Here is a 15,913-nt window from a genome sequence, read left to right on the forward strand (position 1 = left end):
GAAATATGCACGCTAAAGCTTCAGAACGCCGGGCAGGCGTTTACTGCACTGAATTTCGGACAAGGTTTCGTCTGTTTCATGATAACGTGTTCGAAGATCAAGTAATGAAAAGATTTTCCATTTTCTAATTGAAAGAAAAACGCTAAGAAGAAATATATGGAATATTTTTGCAATGACTTTGTAAATATTGATATCCATAAAATATTCCAAAGTTTATACAGAATTTATTTACAAAATATAATCGATAATTTCTTTCATGTATAATTTAATAATGTTGATTTATAAATATACATAACGCATAGAACCACTGTCACGCGATAGAAAAGAACTGTAAGTAGAAACGGCACGTATGTAGTCAGACGTGATACTTGCATTCACAAGGTATTAAAGCTTCTTAATTCTTTTTCACCCTTTAATAACTGATTTAAGAAATAACATGAAAATACTGCAATATGCAAAATAGTTTTTTAGACAGACTAACAGCGCTGGAGGAACTAATATACATAGACCTGAAGGTATCATGAGAATTTCGTGCAAGAAATCGACGACTGAATTTCGTGCCGGTGATTAATTGCTTTCACGATCGTTTCTCGACCAAGATTTGCCTTTCTTACGACAAGTTTCCATCATGGAAGTTTGAAAACTGCACGAGAACAGTTTTTTTTAGTTTTAATAGCTTTACACTAACCAGATATTCTTGTATACTTCATAAGATGAATTTCTCATTTATTCCTTTATGTACATCGACAAAACAATTCGTGGGTAATAACATTTTTTAAATTAACATTCGGAAAGTTTCACTAAGAATTACGCGAGCTGGTATTCCCAACATGTTTATCTTGCAATTTCACGTCCTAATGCGTTTACCATCCGCATTTCCCCAGGGATCGTTAATTAAAAAAAACCGATTAATCCTTCACTGAAGAAGGAAAGCAAACAGAAGGGAATAACCCACAGCAGAACACCCGTCGCTTTGTATTCAGAAAAACTTCTGAACCACTCTACCACTAAAACGATAAATACAAATTTTCAAGCGAATTTTCAAAGACGAAAAATTATACGAATCTCGGTTTAAATATCAACAGAAAGAGGCTAATTGCAAACAGGCGAGCCGTGTAATCCACCCGACGAAATTTGTACGACTCCCCTGAGCTACGGCCGGAATTCACCCTCGATCTTCCCCACAGGAGCAAACACTGAATTGCATGAACGGAATAACAAACGTCTTCTTCAAACGGGCATCCCGAACGACGCAATAAACGTCCCGCCCCTGGAACGTTTAGCGGTTAGTCGAGAGTGTCACCCCCAATCCCGGACTCCTCCTCTCTTCGGTGGATTCAAACAATCTCCTTAACCCAGAGACCCGTCAACTACAAACACCCACGCGTTCAGTCTCGTTAATAGCGACGCTGATGCTTCCTACCATCAAAATCTCCTTTCAACGATCATTTATCACCAAGGAAGTAAACGGTAAAGAGAATACTGACTCCAGCAAAAAGCTTTTAAGCGTAATTCAGAAATTAATAATAAATGAAAATAGTGAAAAAGGAACAGAATTTACAGGCTGAAAATTGCGGATCGTCTTACGAGCTAAACATTGATCTCCCCGGTGAGTAATTACTTAAGAAGCCTTAGGCAACCCTTAATTTAAAGAAGACTTCCTTCAATCCTCTCTTATCGGAAGGTAGCTGAAAACCGAGGAGAAGTTCGCCGGATTTCGTCGCAACGGGATCGATCCGACGCCCATAGAAATGTTTCAGCTAGGCCCCTTTTCGGACCAGCTTTCTAGCTAAACACGGAGAAGACGAAAACCGGGCGAGGGTGCCAGGGGGATGAACCGGGGGAAGACGGGGTGAATTAAGCGGTCGTGATGGAGGCTGCAGGACGGAAAAGGGTGCAAACAGAGGATAAAACGTCGTACACACTGTTGAGCGGAGAGCCGGGTTACCGTATGCTCCTCGTCTGTCTCGTGGGCAAGAACCATGGGAGGCAACGACGATCGATACGCTTCTCTGCGTGCATCGCGAGTACTGAAGTGTCTACCACTCCTACTCCCACTTTCCATCGCTCTCCGCATCTGCAGCCTCTTTATTTTTATCCATCCGTTTTCCACCATCCTCCGCGCGTTCAGGGAGAGAAACGTGCATTCAAAAGCACCGAGACGGAGACGGTGGTCTCGTTAGATACCTCGACTTTCGCAACTTCCCGAAACGAGAATTTTGAATGAAGTTCGGCATGATTTTAACTCCTGGGGACAGCACATTTCGTTCCAACGTTATGAACATTAAACTGTATGTATGAACCTTTACTGTACGTATGATTTAGCACGATTTTAATTGTATAATGAACTGAACATGTTTTATACTTCAGAATTAAAATGCTTCCCAATGAATGAAAAGAGAATGATGCGTTACCATAAAAACAGGCAATCAATCTGTTTTAAAAAAAATCTTCTCCTCGGTTTAACATTTAATATGCACCCGTGTGAATAATAAAAATTTGAAGAGATCTCAGGCTTCCTAGCTGAAGACCGAGTTTCCCTGCACCGTGTGCAAGAATTTCATTACTCGCATGTACCGCGTTCGTGACTAAATGGTTCTGCGTAATCCGCGGCATGCATCCATCGTGCAAATTGGCCGAATCACGAATTTCACATTAATTCGGGAAAGCAAATTCTGAGCAAACAGGAGGAGAGATCAAAGTTGCACGACACGTGGAACCGTGTCAAATAAATTCACGAATCGCAACAGGTAGCGTCGTCGACAAAAGGAAAAGACGGACGAAGTCTCAAGAAATCTCGGATAGGGGTTGGAAATCGGGGGTGAATAGAACCCTTCGGATGATATCGCGTTACGCGTTCGCATGATAAACGAGCTTTCGTGGCTTCCCTTTAAACCGCAAAAGAAACACGATAGTCTCGTTTGGCCGATGGTCAGATATGGAGCACGGGAAAGGGGTGAGAGATCGAGGGGTTGTGCCCTAAGCCCGCGGATTTGTGAACTCGATACGAGATTCGGGGATCCGAGATTTGCATGGAAAGAATTCAACATAGCTTTCGGGTTTTCCTAACCAATCTCAACAGATTTATCATCTACATCTGAATAAAAATGTATAGCAAGATTTATCACTTTATGAATATCGAATGCTAGATTCTCAGAATAATAATATTTCTAAAATAATCTCTAAAGAGACAAGTTAGGTGATGTCTAAATCAATTTCGACAAATCATAATTTATGCTACAACGGTTTCATAAGCTTTCTATTGATTCACGTTGCAAGATTTAAAGCGCAGCTCGAATGGCCGAGGCGGAGATTCCATGAGATATTTAAGCGATCGTCATGGACCGCGACATACCATATACGATCATACTTGGTAGCCCATTAACGCCGCCTCTAACACGTGATTCCCGGTAATTAGGTCAACGCCTGTGCTCGCGCTATTGTGCGTGTTCATATTACCATACTTGCATTAGGGAGCTACAATTTCTGCATTCCATCTGTTTCGAGATCACGTCGCACTTTTCAAATGTCACGACAGCTTATGTTTTTAATCGATATTGAACATTTTTCAATCGTTAACGGTTTTATCACGTTTGTCACAACTCTATTGAGGATTAAATCAATTTATCCTTATCAAAAGTTTTAGTTAAAGACGATATTAAGTGTTTTATCAAAGATAGTATTCTACGAATTGCAAGATCAGAATATTCAATTCTCAGAATATTGCATTTACTATTCCTCACCTGTTGAATTAAACTTGACGCACAACATCCATCTGAATTACTTAGTTCCTAGACTCAACATATCCCTTCTCCTAATACAGCCGAAACCCCGAACATCATTAAACCTAACACTTACGTCATAAAATCATGAGAGGCTTTCGGCAACCAATCCAATCTCTAGCTAAACGAAATAGCAAACATAGTTATCGATCCGTAAGGCTTCCGAGTGCTGTAGAGCTCGTACCAAACGGAAGAGTGTACACGCGGAGAATTCAACAAACTAATTACAAGCTCGAATCAAAATCCTTGAGAATCGACTGGAATCTACGTAATCGCAAACGAACTTTCAAAACGAACTGGATAGTTAATCTGGTAACCGTATCCGTTCGCTAGTGGGGGTTCTTGGAAAACAACCCCTTCGGTTCGCGTAGGCTCCGCGAAATTCGAGTACTGCTCGAATTCGTATCGTTACACACATATTTGCATCTTACCTTGCGTGCTACCGTTCGGCTGGCCAGGCTGCGGCATTCCCGGGTAGAGGGGCGAGGGATGCGGCGAGGGTTGATTGCTGCTGGGCGGTCCTGTAGAATGCGGGTTGGCAGTCGTGGGGGTCGGCGTGGCCGATCCTGCTTGCTGGGATTGCTGGGATTGCTGCGTGTTACTGGTCGACGTGGGGGTCGATGCCGGGTTGCCGCCACCGCCGGCGTGCACCCCCGTGCCCGGTTGCTGCTGCTGCTGCTGCTGTTGCTGCTGCGATTGTTGTTGCTGCTGTTGCTGTTGCTGCTGCTGAGGGGTCTGCTGCGGCGTGGGAGGTTTCTGACCGTCCGGCGAGTCGCTGGCCGTCTCTGGAAGCGAGCAACGATTCCCCGGAATATTAATGAATATAGCCGGGGTGTCTGGAACAGCTCTATACGAACGCGTCCGATAGTTTACGTGGACGGATTCGCGCGGGATAGAGAAACGACCAACGGACATAGCGTGACTTGTGCGATTTGAACAGTGAAATTGATCCTATGAGTAGTATTTAACTATTCAGTAGTTGACACGTGTCGCTATCTTGTTTCCCTTTTTCTAGTGTTCTGAACCTGAATGTTATTGATATCGTGCTTAATACTATAGTCGTACAAAGTACTTCCAAAAAATAAAACTGCGAAATAAAATAGATAGCGTTTCATAATTATACAGAAAGAAGAAAACTACTTGGGCTTGTGTTAATCAACGCCAGTTTACATGTTAACACCGGAATCTTTCTGAGGACAAAAATATACTAAGAAATTTGGTAAATGTGGCTCAGAACACTTTTACTTTTTGTTACACTTTAATAACGTAATACAAATGATTTTTAATCAATATCGATTTTCTTATTACTTTTATCGATAAGAACGATGGTATCAATTTACCATAAAACAAAGATAATTTGACTTTCTTAGAAGACATTTTTATACCATGAAAAAATGCATGCAGTGATAATACTAAATGGTGAAAAGTTTTTAAAAATAGCAGTAGACCGATTTGGAAACGTGTCTCTTTTAAACGAAGAGACATCGACCATGCGCCCCATTTTCCGGAAATGGAGACCACGTCTGCGCGATAACAAGCGTGAAATCTAATTACGTTCTTTAACATCCTGTCTTGCCGGTCCCGGGTCATTTCGGGCCGCAGAAACGTGGACTCCTTATTTCCTGATCAGACAGAGGGTGGACAATTCCCATGCGAAGGGATGCCCTCGGAAATTCGCGAATTTCCATTCACATCTCGCATGAAATTTTATAAATACTGCAGCTAACAATATAATAATAACTATGATTCGCAATTGCAAACTTTCGCGATTTTTGTAAGTCTGATAAAAGATAACTTCAATATTCATTTTCATACCCGTATTATTACCTCAATTTCCCATAAAAATTTGAAATTGTAATATAAGAAATGAATAAAACTTATACGATATGCTACATTAAAAATCTAAAACTTCAAAGTCTGTAAATTTAATTATATCAACAAATAGAAAACGTGTAAAATTCAGTTCTCGCATGAGATACCGAAAAAATTGATTTTCCATAAACTGATAACGTGCCATAAAACTTACCATTTTCCGGAAACGACGTGGTCCTTATCACGGGCAACAAAATTCCTTTCTGTACCAACTCGTCTCTGCTGGCTCGTACAGAAATTTTCCTCTCGAGCGCTGCAATCGCAAGGAACAACCCCTATTTACTACCCTCTGTTACCGACGAATCCTCCGCTCACGCATTCAATATATTAACAAAAACTCGATGAACTACTCTTTTTGAAAGACGCGATACTTACATAATGAGGCAGCTTCGAATTTATCCGATTTCTTTTTCCGTTTCCATTTCCACGGTTTGAAGAGTCTACCGAGGGCTGAAAATTTGCTTTTCCTCTCGAGTGGTGGCGTTCTCGCCCCCGAGCCCAAACTGTTCGTCCGCAACGCCGCCCCATTTTGCTTTTTTGCTGTAACAAATAAACAAACAAACAAAATACAATTAAACATCAGTAACGAAACACCTCGCAGGCATATGCAGTAAAACTTTTATTATTGAACGAAATTGCGATTAGAACTGTCGATGAACAACCGTGTTCAGCAACAGTCAGGCTGCTGTTATCGGCCTGAGGTACGTAATCCTCTATTTCCTGAGTTTTCCGGGAAAAAGCTAAATAGCAACTCCTACGTTACCGACGAGGGATGAAACATCCCCTAGACTCGGCTTTACTACCCTCGCACGATTGAATCGATCGCTTCAACGAAACCATCTACCAATTACCAAGGAAATGCTGTTATCATTCGCTGGAACATTTTGTTGAAAAATTCTCACACACATTTGTCCCAAAGGAAATATTGCAGAAATCTAATTCAAAACTCCATTCGAAGTAGGACTTGAAAATAACAGAGAAGCGACAACAATTATTTCAGAAACGAGTATAACATTACAAGTAACTAAAAAGTAAGACGATTGTATTGAAACATAAAATTAAATAGGGATGAGGTAAATTCGTTTTGAATCTTATTTTTATACCGAGAGGAAAGAGATATGAATTCATGTTTTTTGCAGTAAAACTTCTTCAATGTTTCCCCGCAAAGTTTTATTATTTCCTTCTTTCCATTCGAAGAGAAAAGGTCTTGAGGAAACGCGAAAGGAGGAAAAGCGGATAGCGTGGAAGGATAATGCGATGAAAGACGACTTCGATCCACTTCCCCCTTAGAAGTGGAACTTATTTTCCGGGGTTATTGTCCCTCTCGAGCTGGGACACTGTTTACAGTTGCCGGATGAATATTCACCGTGAATCGTATCGATTCAACTCGCTCTCGCCCCGTCTCTCTGCCATGGTCCCTCTTAACTCATTGTTAGACGGCCATGTCGATGTCACCATAAAATCAATACCCGACACCGTGGCCCCATGGATATTTAATGGCTCCTGCCCTTTGGAAGCAAAAATTTTCCTTCAAGCACTCGCAATGTTATCCGACGAATTTCCAGTTTCCATATATAGTTTATTATTTAACAAGCTTTTAATAACGCATCAGCAGATCCGCTGAAAGTCCTCTAAATTTATAATTTCACAGCCACGCAAGCGTTCTGATCAACTAACCGCTAATTACTTCGCGTAATAACATCTTTCGTTAACAAGTAACTAATTTGCGGAGGCAATTAACGCGTCAAAATCGCGGTAATCGTGGAACAATCTTAGTCCTTTCAATGCACTCGACGTCTCACATAACAAATAATAATTCTTTTACGTATTCAGAATATATTACACTTATTATTATGAAGAGAGTACATAATACCGAGGGAACCTCTTCAAATAACTTCATTTATATTGAAACTAGCCTCATTCTATATTGGAACGTGTCCTCCTATTCATAACATTGTTGAACGGTTATAATACAGAATGTATCTTTAACAGCGAGCAAGGGTGCGAAAGGCACAAAGGGAGGGCGTTGTTAAACGGAAATTTCGGGGTGCTCCTAGCAGGGAATAATGGAGGATAACGTGAGGTAGGACAGTTTCGTCGTGAACGACGATCATCAGCCTCGAGCATCCCTCGGGGACACTTTCGACGAAAGGATCTTCCAGTCTGAGTTTCTTGGCACGCTCACTGCATCGACGCCCTAAACGCCTAATTTCGGGATGTAATTAAACGGGAGCGATGAGAGGTCGATCGTCTTCGGTATTGATAGACGTCAAGTAGGAAAAATTTCAGAAAATATATCGAATTACTAATTTGTTGCTAGTCAATCAATCAATGATGTAATAATTAATAAATTCTCTTAATCGATAAATCGTTATTGATTGAACTTTTAGATGGAGTCACACACTTTATAGAAAGTAGGCGATAAGAGTAATAATAAATACGTCGATTGACGTCAGTATTAACATGTACTCTCGTAGTATAAATTTTTCTTTTTATATACGTAACTCTGATAAGGCCGCTGTATTCTAAGCGAGGCGAGCAACGAGAGTTTATTATATATTTAAACTGGCGTCGTGTTTAACTGATGTCCAATAAATCTGCCCCGCGACTTTTAATCGGATGAAACAGCATAAAATTTTGCACGTGAAATATTTTATCACCGAAAGGATTGTTTAATGTCAAAACACAATACCTCCTAAGCATCAAACATTAATACCGGTTTCCATTTATTTTTTCAGTTGTACTAGTGATTGACTGCCGATGCGGTATAAAATATTCATACGAATACCATCGCCATGTTCGAATTTCAAATGTTCTTGGAAACTAAAAAAAAACCTACCGAAACTCCGTCATATTGTCACTATTGAAGAAACTGTTCTCACAAAGTGAAAACAAAATTCAGCTTTTGTCCTTTATCCATGGACGGAGGTGCGAAAGATCAAAGGAGGGAAAAATCTATTGGGGATTTCCGCTTTGGCGTTTCAATAAAAAGGAGCGACACACGGCTCGAAAAATAATAAGTTCAATTTCTCTCCGTGAGGTCGGCGGAGACTTTTCTCTCGGGATCTGAAGAGAACTCGATGCCATCAGGAATGGCTTAGCCGGGCTGTTGGCACGGGATTCACACAGGAAAAGCATTCCTTGGCAAGTGACGCCGACCGATCGTCGCTGAAAATTGCTCGCGATTGATCTAATGCTCGAAGAAAGCCTCAAGCGAATAATTAATGCACTATCTCAGAAAGATATGTCATAGAAAAATCAAATAATCACATTTTAATGACATTCTTTGATTTAGTATCTGGAAAAACAAATTTCGTATTGTTCATAATTTTAGATTTAGAGACATTCGCTGTATTATAGTGTCCAATGTTTCGAGATGATTACTGGCATAGGGATATCTACTCTCGTACAATGGCCATGTTAAAGCAGCCACTTATTGGAAGTTTTTCTACATTTATTGTATGAAGATGAACACGTATCGTTGTTCGGCGAACCGAAAGTGGAATAATTGACGCGACAAAGCGCTTCCGGTGGCTGGGAGGCCTATTCACCCGCGTCAAAGGCCGTCGAGGGCCGTTGCACCGATGTGCATCGGCGTCTAGCGTGCCGCGGACAATGGCAATATTAACGCGGCGATGAAGTGCAGTTTCCCATTGTCCCGGATCTCCCAATGGATCTTAACGTAACCTATGCCCGTTATCGCATAAAACTTAGAGGACACGAATCGACAGTAAATCATACAAAACCGAGTAGTACGTTCCGTTATCTTTGCAACAGGTCCGATAATGCGAATCGATAAGAGATAAGATACAGTGCAGTCCCATGCATTGTAGTTCGCTAGGGATTCTTACGTAAGCGTAAAATAATTTCGAAATATTAAACTCTGTTATAGGCACATGTGTACACGAAGATATGATCTACTTTCCATATCACGAAAATAAGCATTAATTAAATTTTTGAAACTCACTCGTCAGATTATTCAATGAAATTGACATCTTCGAACTTTTTATCCCTCTCGCCCACATGATTCACATTTATCTTGTATACAGCTAATTTATGATCGTTCGTTCAAGGATAAATTATAAATATAACATAAGGCAAATGATTAACCAACGAAGTTACTTTCAACGATCGATATAATATACTATGCACTGTAAAGCACCACTAAAATTTACTGAGTTCGACCGTCCAACCGATTCACCTCGTGCAAGACTCGTCTAACTCTAACGTCAAGTATCCAAGTATAAGTACAACGTGTAATTCTTGAACGCGTTACCGAATCACACGGCAATATAATCTGCGTGACGACACTTGTCATACGCACAGGTCGAGCCGTTCGATAGCGATCGATAACGAAACTCTCTCGCAGCTATTCGATACGCACGGCAAGGTGTGCGACCGCGTTGGGCGTGCAGACTCGCCTCACGATTCACGGCTACGAGTAGCTATTATGCAAATCGAAACACACGGGGCCATCACGGGATGCTTGCGATCCCTTGATTCGACGAAATCCTACTGCGTGTCTGAACATCGACGAGCAAATATCATGTAGACAAGTGGAAAATATCTAGATATACGAGATTATCGAAAAAATAAATGTAAAGCATATTTAGTCAAGTGAGCAGCACAGTTACATTCGTGTATGCAAAATGAGTTTCAAATTAAAGTTCCTCAGCAATTTATAATTACCAATCATATCTAATCTCGATCATTACTGATATTTTTATACATTATGATAATAACAATTAAAAAAGCATGTTTCAACTAATCTCGTATGATTAAATTCTGAAGTCTAAGAAGAATTTTATTGAAGTTTTGTCAAACTACAGAAAGTTCTCTGTTCATACGAGCATAAAATTAATAGCCGGCGCATTGGGGTGGATCAAGAGGATCCACGGGGGCGGTGGCGACTGAACCCTCGTTCCGGATTACGACATCGAATATTACGAGCAGACAAATGGATTCGGTTATACGGTTAGTCTCGTGCGCCATAAGGGCCGTTCCCGTTTCCCGTTGCCTTGATGCAACAGGCATGCCCGCTGCAACAATGGACAAGCAGTTATTGTTCTAGGGGATCTTGAACCGTGCCGAGTGCCGCTATAATCGGCTCGTCAACTTGAGGTTCGTTTTCGAATTTCGCACATACGTGCAGTCAACGAGTTTACGAGATGCCCTAAGAAAATGAATGAGACTGACATAAAAATAAAAAGCGTTGTTTCAGTACGTAAATGACAAAATAGCTACAACATAGTTTTAATTGAAATGCAAGACTAATAAAATAATCTAATTGGACTGAATTTAGAAAAAAATATAAATACGTCTATGCTTGTGTCGTCTATTACATATTCCATCCATTAGAAATCATAACTGTCTATTACAAATTCTACTGACTTAATGATTAGCCGACAGCTTAATACCGATCGTTATTTGGTCGATTAAGCGGATGCTGGAATCAGTGGAACATGGTGAAGATTATGGGTACACAAAGGGTGAATTTGAAGGGATAATTTGAGGGGAGACGCAAATACAGATAACATCGTTACAAGGGCGCGACGGTATTTACTGCAACCGATATTATCTCGTATCCCTGAACTTTTCACTTTCAGAAGTTAATAGTAGACCGTACTTTGGAGAAATCAGTCTAGCAATTTTTATTCCACCTCAAACATAATTTCATACGGTGATACAAACGAATCAATACATCATCTTCCGTGAAAATTCTGCTGTTCCTAAAACGATCTTGTCGCTACGATTAAACGATCCCTTCAGGAGGTCGCCTCTAATGGAATAACGGGCGGCAGACGTTTTCGGTCGCGCAAGAGCTTCGAGAAACGCGAGCGGAAAAGCGCACAGATAAAGCGAGGGTGCAGCCAACGGTTAGGGCACGTTGCCCCGGGCATTGCCGCGGAGAGGGTTTACGCTAAGGGATGCTGGGGTGTTGCCATAGATACGCCACAATGTTTTCCGTTCCCCAATTACCTGGCCGCTGGTTGTCAACTTGAACCTCGGGCCCATCCCGTGGAATGGACCGTCGTAATTTATATTGGCGAGAAAACGATCTGAGGACGAACTTCCTTACGATCAGACAAATCACGTATTTATGTGTCACATAATAACACATGAATATGAAGAATCGATGCCGAAGTCTCAGGATGTTCGTTATGGACACGGATAGATGATAAAATTGCTTCATTAATATTTGCAACAATTGAAAAAGATATGAGAAACATTTTTATGAAAAACGATTATCACCTAAAATGGGTACCACCAACATCCGATATCACACTGAATAGCATCAAATTTCATCCAGCTAATCGAACCCGAAACCCATTCTCGCCGGGCCAGAGAGGGAGGCATCGATCTATCTCGATATAATTTCCTTTGATGGGTGGAAACAAATACGCGCAGACGGTAAACAAAAGTGACAGACAGACGGACGTAAAATGGAGCGCACGCCCAGCTGCAGACAGAGCGTGTTTTGCGGCACAAAGCGCGAGAAACCATGAAGCCAACCCGTTGGTTTGCCGTGCACCCGCGGACGCGCCTTTCGCCCTCTGACTCTCCTCCTCGCGCAGGGATCGAATCTCCATTATTCGCCGTTCCACCCTGGCTAAATGCTCGTTAATCCCTAATTGCATCCCCTACGCGACCGGATGTCCACGTGGGTTGGCCCCGCGCTTTTTTCTTTTACAACGCCTTCCCTTTTGTCGTGACCCTCCCGCGAGCGACCCGCCAATGCGACCACTCACAAGGTTCTCATGGAGAACACGAGTGAAAACTAGAAGACTTTTCGATCGAACAACACAAAAAGAATTTTTTCTAATATTTTCATTACGAATAATGAATTAAAATATGACTAAATGAAATTCTATTTACGTAAACTGTTTTAACGTTTAAAAGTGAAAAGAGTAAATTAATTATTTCTGGGAGAGGATGCAGAAACGAATAAATCGAGGGAAAATCACGTAAATCCGTAACTAGTTCTAGGCGGCAGGAAATCGTCCGCGTGAATCAGACTTCCGGCAATTACGAGAATCTAGTTGCAGAGGCCGGATCGGATCGGACTCGAGATCGATTAAAGCGGCGAGCGTTAGTCCTTGGAAAAACTGTCCGACTTTCTATAACGAAACACGGTCTACGCGATTAAATCGCGATTCCACGAGAATCTCGATTGCCGTCGTTTTGGCTCGATGAAACGCCGAGCCGCGACACGCCGCGCGCTGCGGAACTTAATGAAACGCCACGCTCGAGTACTCCTCAAAGTGCCGGCGAAAAAGTTGAAACATGTTTCATTCGCGGTCGTAGTTCGTCGCCGGGCAATGAGAGAATGACTCAGTGACGCTCAACCCAACGTTTTATTTTAAAGAGTCCCGGCGGGATCGGCGAGGAGCCGGATTTTAAGATGAATCTCGAGCCATATTTTTATGGTCGTACATTAAGTACCGAGACGGTATTCTTCCTTTCATTTCGTGATAATTGATAGTAGAATCTCTATGGTATTCACGTTTCATAAGTTAAGGCATATTTCCTTATTTACAGTTGACTCTCGTATAAAAAATTCTTCAATGATTAATTGATAAGCGAGGAGAAAACCGAGGCAGTTCTTCCTAAAGGAATGTAAACTTTTATCAGTAACCGGATTTATGAGCAGTGATATGAAAGCTAAAATATACCCAACATTTCTCGCGGCGGGCTATAAAACACCAAGCAAAAATCAATATAACCGAAGTCCCGGGGGGAAACAAAAACGTCGATAAAATACCACTTAAAAACAGACGAACGAGCGTAGAAAAAATGAAGGTTCCTCGTCGCAACAAAATCGCGAAGGTGCTTACGAACCGATTCAAAACTTTCTCTACGTGAATTCACGCTCGGGGCACTCTTCTCTCTCTATCAAATCGCTCTTCGATATCGCCGTTTTTATCGGGTCGCGTGCACTCGGCTACTGGATAAATATGCAAATAATCTGCGCTCGGTCGAGCTACAGATGCTTTCGGAGTCATCGATCGCAGTGGTTCTCACATGAACGCGTACCGAACCTCTCCGGTCCATTCAACCAGCTGCTACGAAACCACGAAAAACTACGTCCGCCAAATGATTTCGTATTTAACAATTAAATTCCTGTAATAATCGCAGCTTAATCTGATTAATTAAATCACTCTTACAAGAATTTATCCACGGTTGTGAATGACGGTTCGCTCGAAGTGGCAAAGGGAATTGGCGTAACGCAAACAGACGCGGCGTAACGTTAACAATTATCGAGCGTACCGATGGAAGCGCGATGTAGCAGAAACCCTCGTCTCAAGCTACAATGAACAAAACAGCATTCTGTTACCCGAATTTGCCGCCATTCGCATACCTCGCCTGCTTGGCTAACATTCGTACTTCACCACATAAAGTACAAGCGTCCTCGCCGAATTTAATTACACCGCAACACGAATTATCCTATATTGCATACAAGTGCACAATTTATCTGTTAAGATATTCTAATTGATGAACAGAGTCAAAATTCAATTTCCTCTGTAAATTTTTTTCATATAAATGTTACGATGAATTCCATACCATGGAAACATTTCTGTATACCGTGCATACAATATTATTAATGCAAGCTTGAAGTTCCGCCAGGTTGAAGGCGAGTCGGAGGAACACAATGGTAGTCGCATCGTGCGTGAGACTTTCATCCAAGCTGAAACTGATTCGAGGGAATGTTACGTTCCACTGGTTGTTGTGAACGCGGCCATATACCATAGGTACAACGAGCACCGTTATTTCCTGTGCTTCGCGCACACGGTGTATGTACTACTCTCGAAGGCTTAGCGTACTACGTAGTACTTACGTGTAGCGTATTACGCTGTGAGCAACGCGTTTACCTTTGCCGGGCATGGGGATAGCTGCACAGGGTGTCCCGTTCGAACCTAAGCGCGCAGGTTTCAAACTCGTTTCAAATAATACCTCAAGTGAAGTTTGTTTTCGTAATACATGAATTCTATATAAGTGGACACGCGTTATTAACATGTTTTATGAGATACCCGTTTCTTTTCTTTAAATGTAAAATGACTAGGTTCGACATATCCTAGATGCATGGCTCATGCAATTATGCTACTATTTTTTAAGCTAATTATATGAAAAAATATTTCAAGTATTTGTTCTGACAATACAAAAATTTTATTTGATGTCTGTCTTTGTTTAAACGTGGAATGATTAAGTTCGAGACATCGTGTATACACGGTTCACGCAACTACGGAGAACACGTGACCGGATTCGATGCAATAGTTCGACGGACATTCCTTTTCATCTGGATCGCGGCTGCACGCGTTGTTCCCGAGGAAGTTTCGCTTCAAGCAGTCCCCCAACACTGCGAAGGAAACTGTATCTCCGCCAAAGTATGTGATTAGAGTCGTGAATTCTTAGCCGTGAGTCACGTTCAGAAGTTTCATGTGAGTCGGGGACACAGAATTTTAGATTAAAATCGTTCGGTTCTCATCGGAATTGTTCAGTAGAAGTATTTCAGAAACAAGACTTCACTCTTATTAGAATACTTTCGTCTATCGTCTGAATCGAAGCTAAATAGATAGACACGCTGGCATTATCATGAATACGAGAAAAGGTCGAGAAGCCAGTGTAATAATAACTGATGGATAGACTCCCGATAACGTGCATTGCTTGGCGAACTTGGCTGCGAAAGCTCGGTATCCTTCGGCAAATGGACAAATCAATGTCCCTATCGATCAGAGAAGATACGAGCATCGAAATATACTCTGAGGAATGTAGAAGTATAATATCTAACATTATGCTATAATTCATTGCGTACATTTACGGGTTTTTTATCTGAATCAATAGTTTATGGAAAAGCAAACTCTTTCCTCCGGTATGTAGGCATCTGCTGCTGTTTTTTTTTAATACGGATAAATTACGTGAAATGGAAAAAAGCTCGTTCCCCTGTTGCGTACCTGAAACCGGAAATAGCCGCTTGTTTACGGCTCGTATGTACCTTTTTTAATGCGCCAGGCCAACGAATTTAACGAGTTGCCCATTATGAAATTGCCGTCATTTACCGACTGAATTATACTTCGCTGTTTAATTGCTTTCTCCTCGAACACTACGTAAACATTTCAACTCTCAATAATATGGAGTACAATTACGTAGGATCGATTAAAAAGTCAGGATTTTTCAATCAACATTAAATTTGTTCTAAAGAAGAAGATTTCTGTTACAATTTTCATTTATCGAAAGCACGTGATGTTATGGCGTTTAACGAT

At 41.4% G+C, this 15,913-nt stretch overlaps 1 protein-coding gene across 10 annotated transcripts in view; it reads right to left on the minus strand.

The window, feature by feature from the left end:
* Nucleotides 1-15,913, minus strand: part of LOC108626341 (phosphatase and actin regulator 4) — a 220,771-nt gene that overhangs the window by 135,802 nt on the left and 69,056 nt on the right. For all 10 annotated transcript variants that reach the window (XM_026814731.1, XM_026814734.1, XM_026814733.1 and 7 more), the window contains 3 exons: nt 6,030-6,194; nt 5,809-5,907; nt 4,214-4,567 (listed from right to left, as the gene is read on the minus strand). In XM_026814731.1, coding sequence (XP_026670532.1) covers nt 4,214-4,567; nt 5,809-5,907; nt 6,030-6,194 — 618 coding nt within the window. The remainder of the gene's footprint in view (nt 1-4,213; nt 4,568-5,808; nt 5,908-6,029; nt 6,195-15,913) is intronic.

The sequence above is a fragment of the Ceratina calcarata genome, unplaced genomic scaffold, assembly GCF_001652005.2.
Source record: "Ceratina calcarata isolate Rehan_Ccalc_2016 unplaced genomic scaffold, ASM165200v1 scaffold397.2, whole genome shotgun sequence".
Lineage (NCBI taxonomy): Eukaryota > Metazoa > Arthropoda > Insecta > Hymenoptera > Apidae > Ceratina > Ceratina calcarata.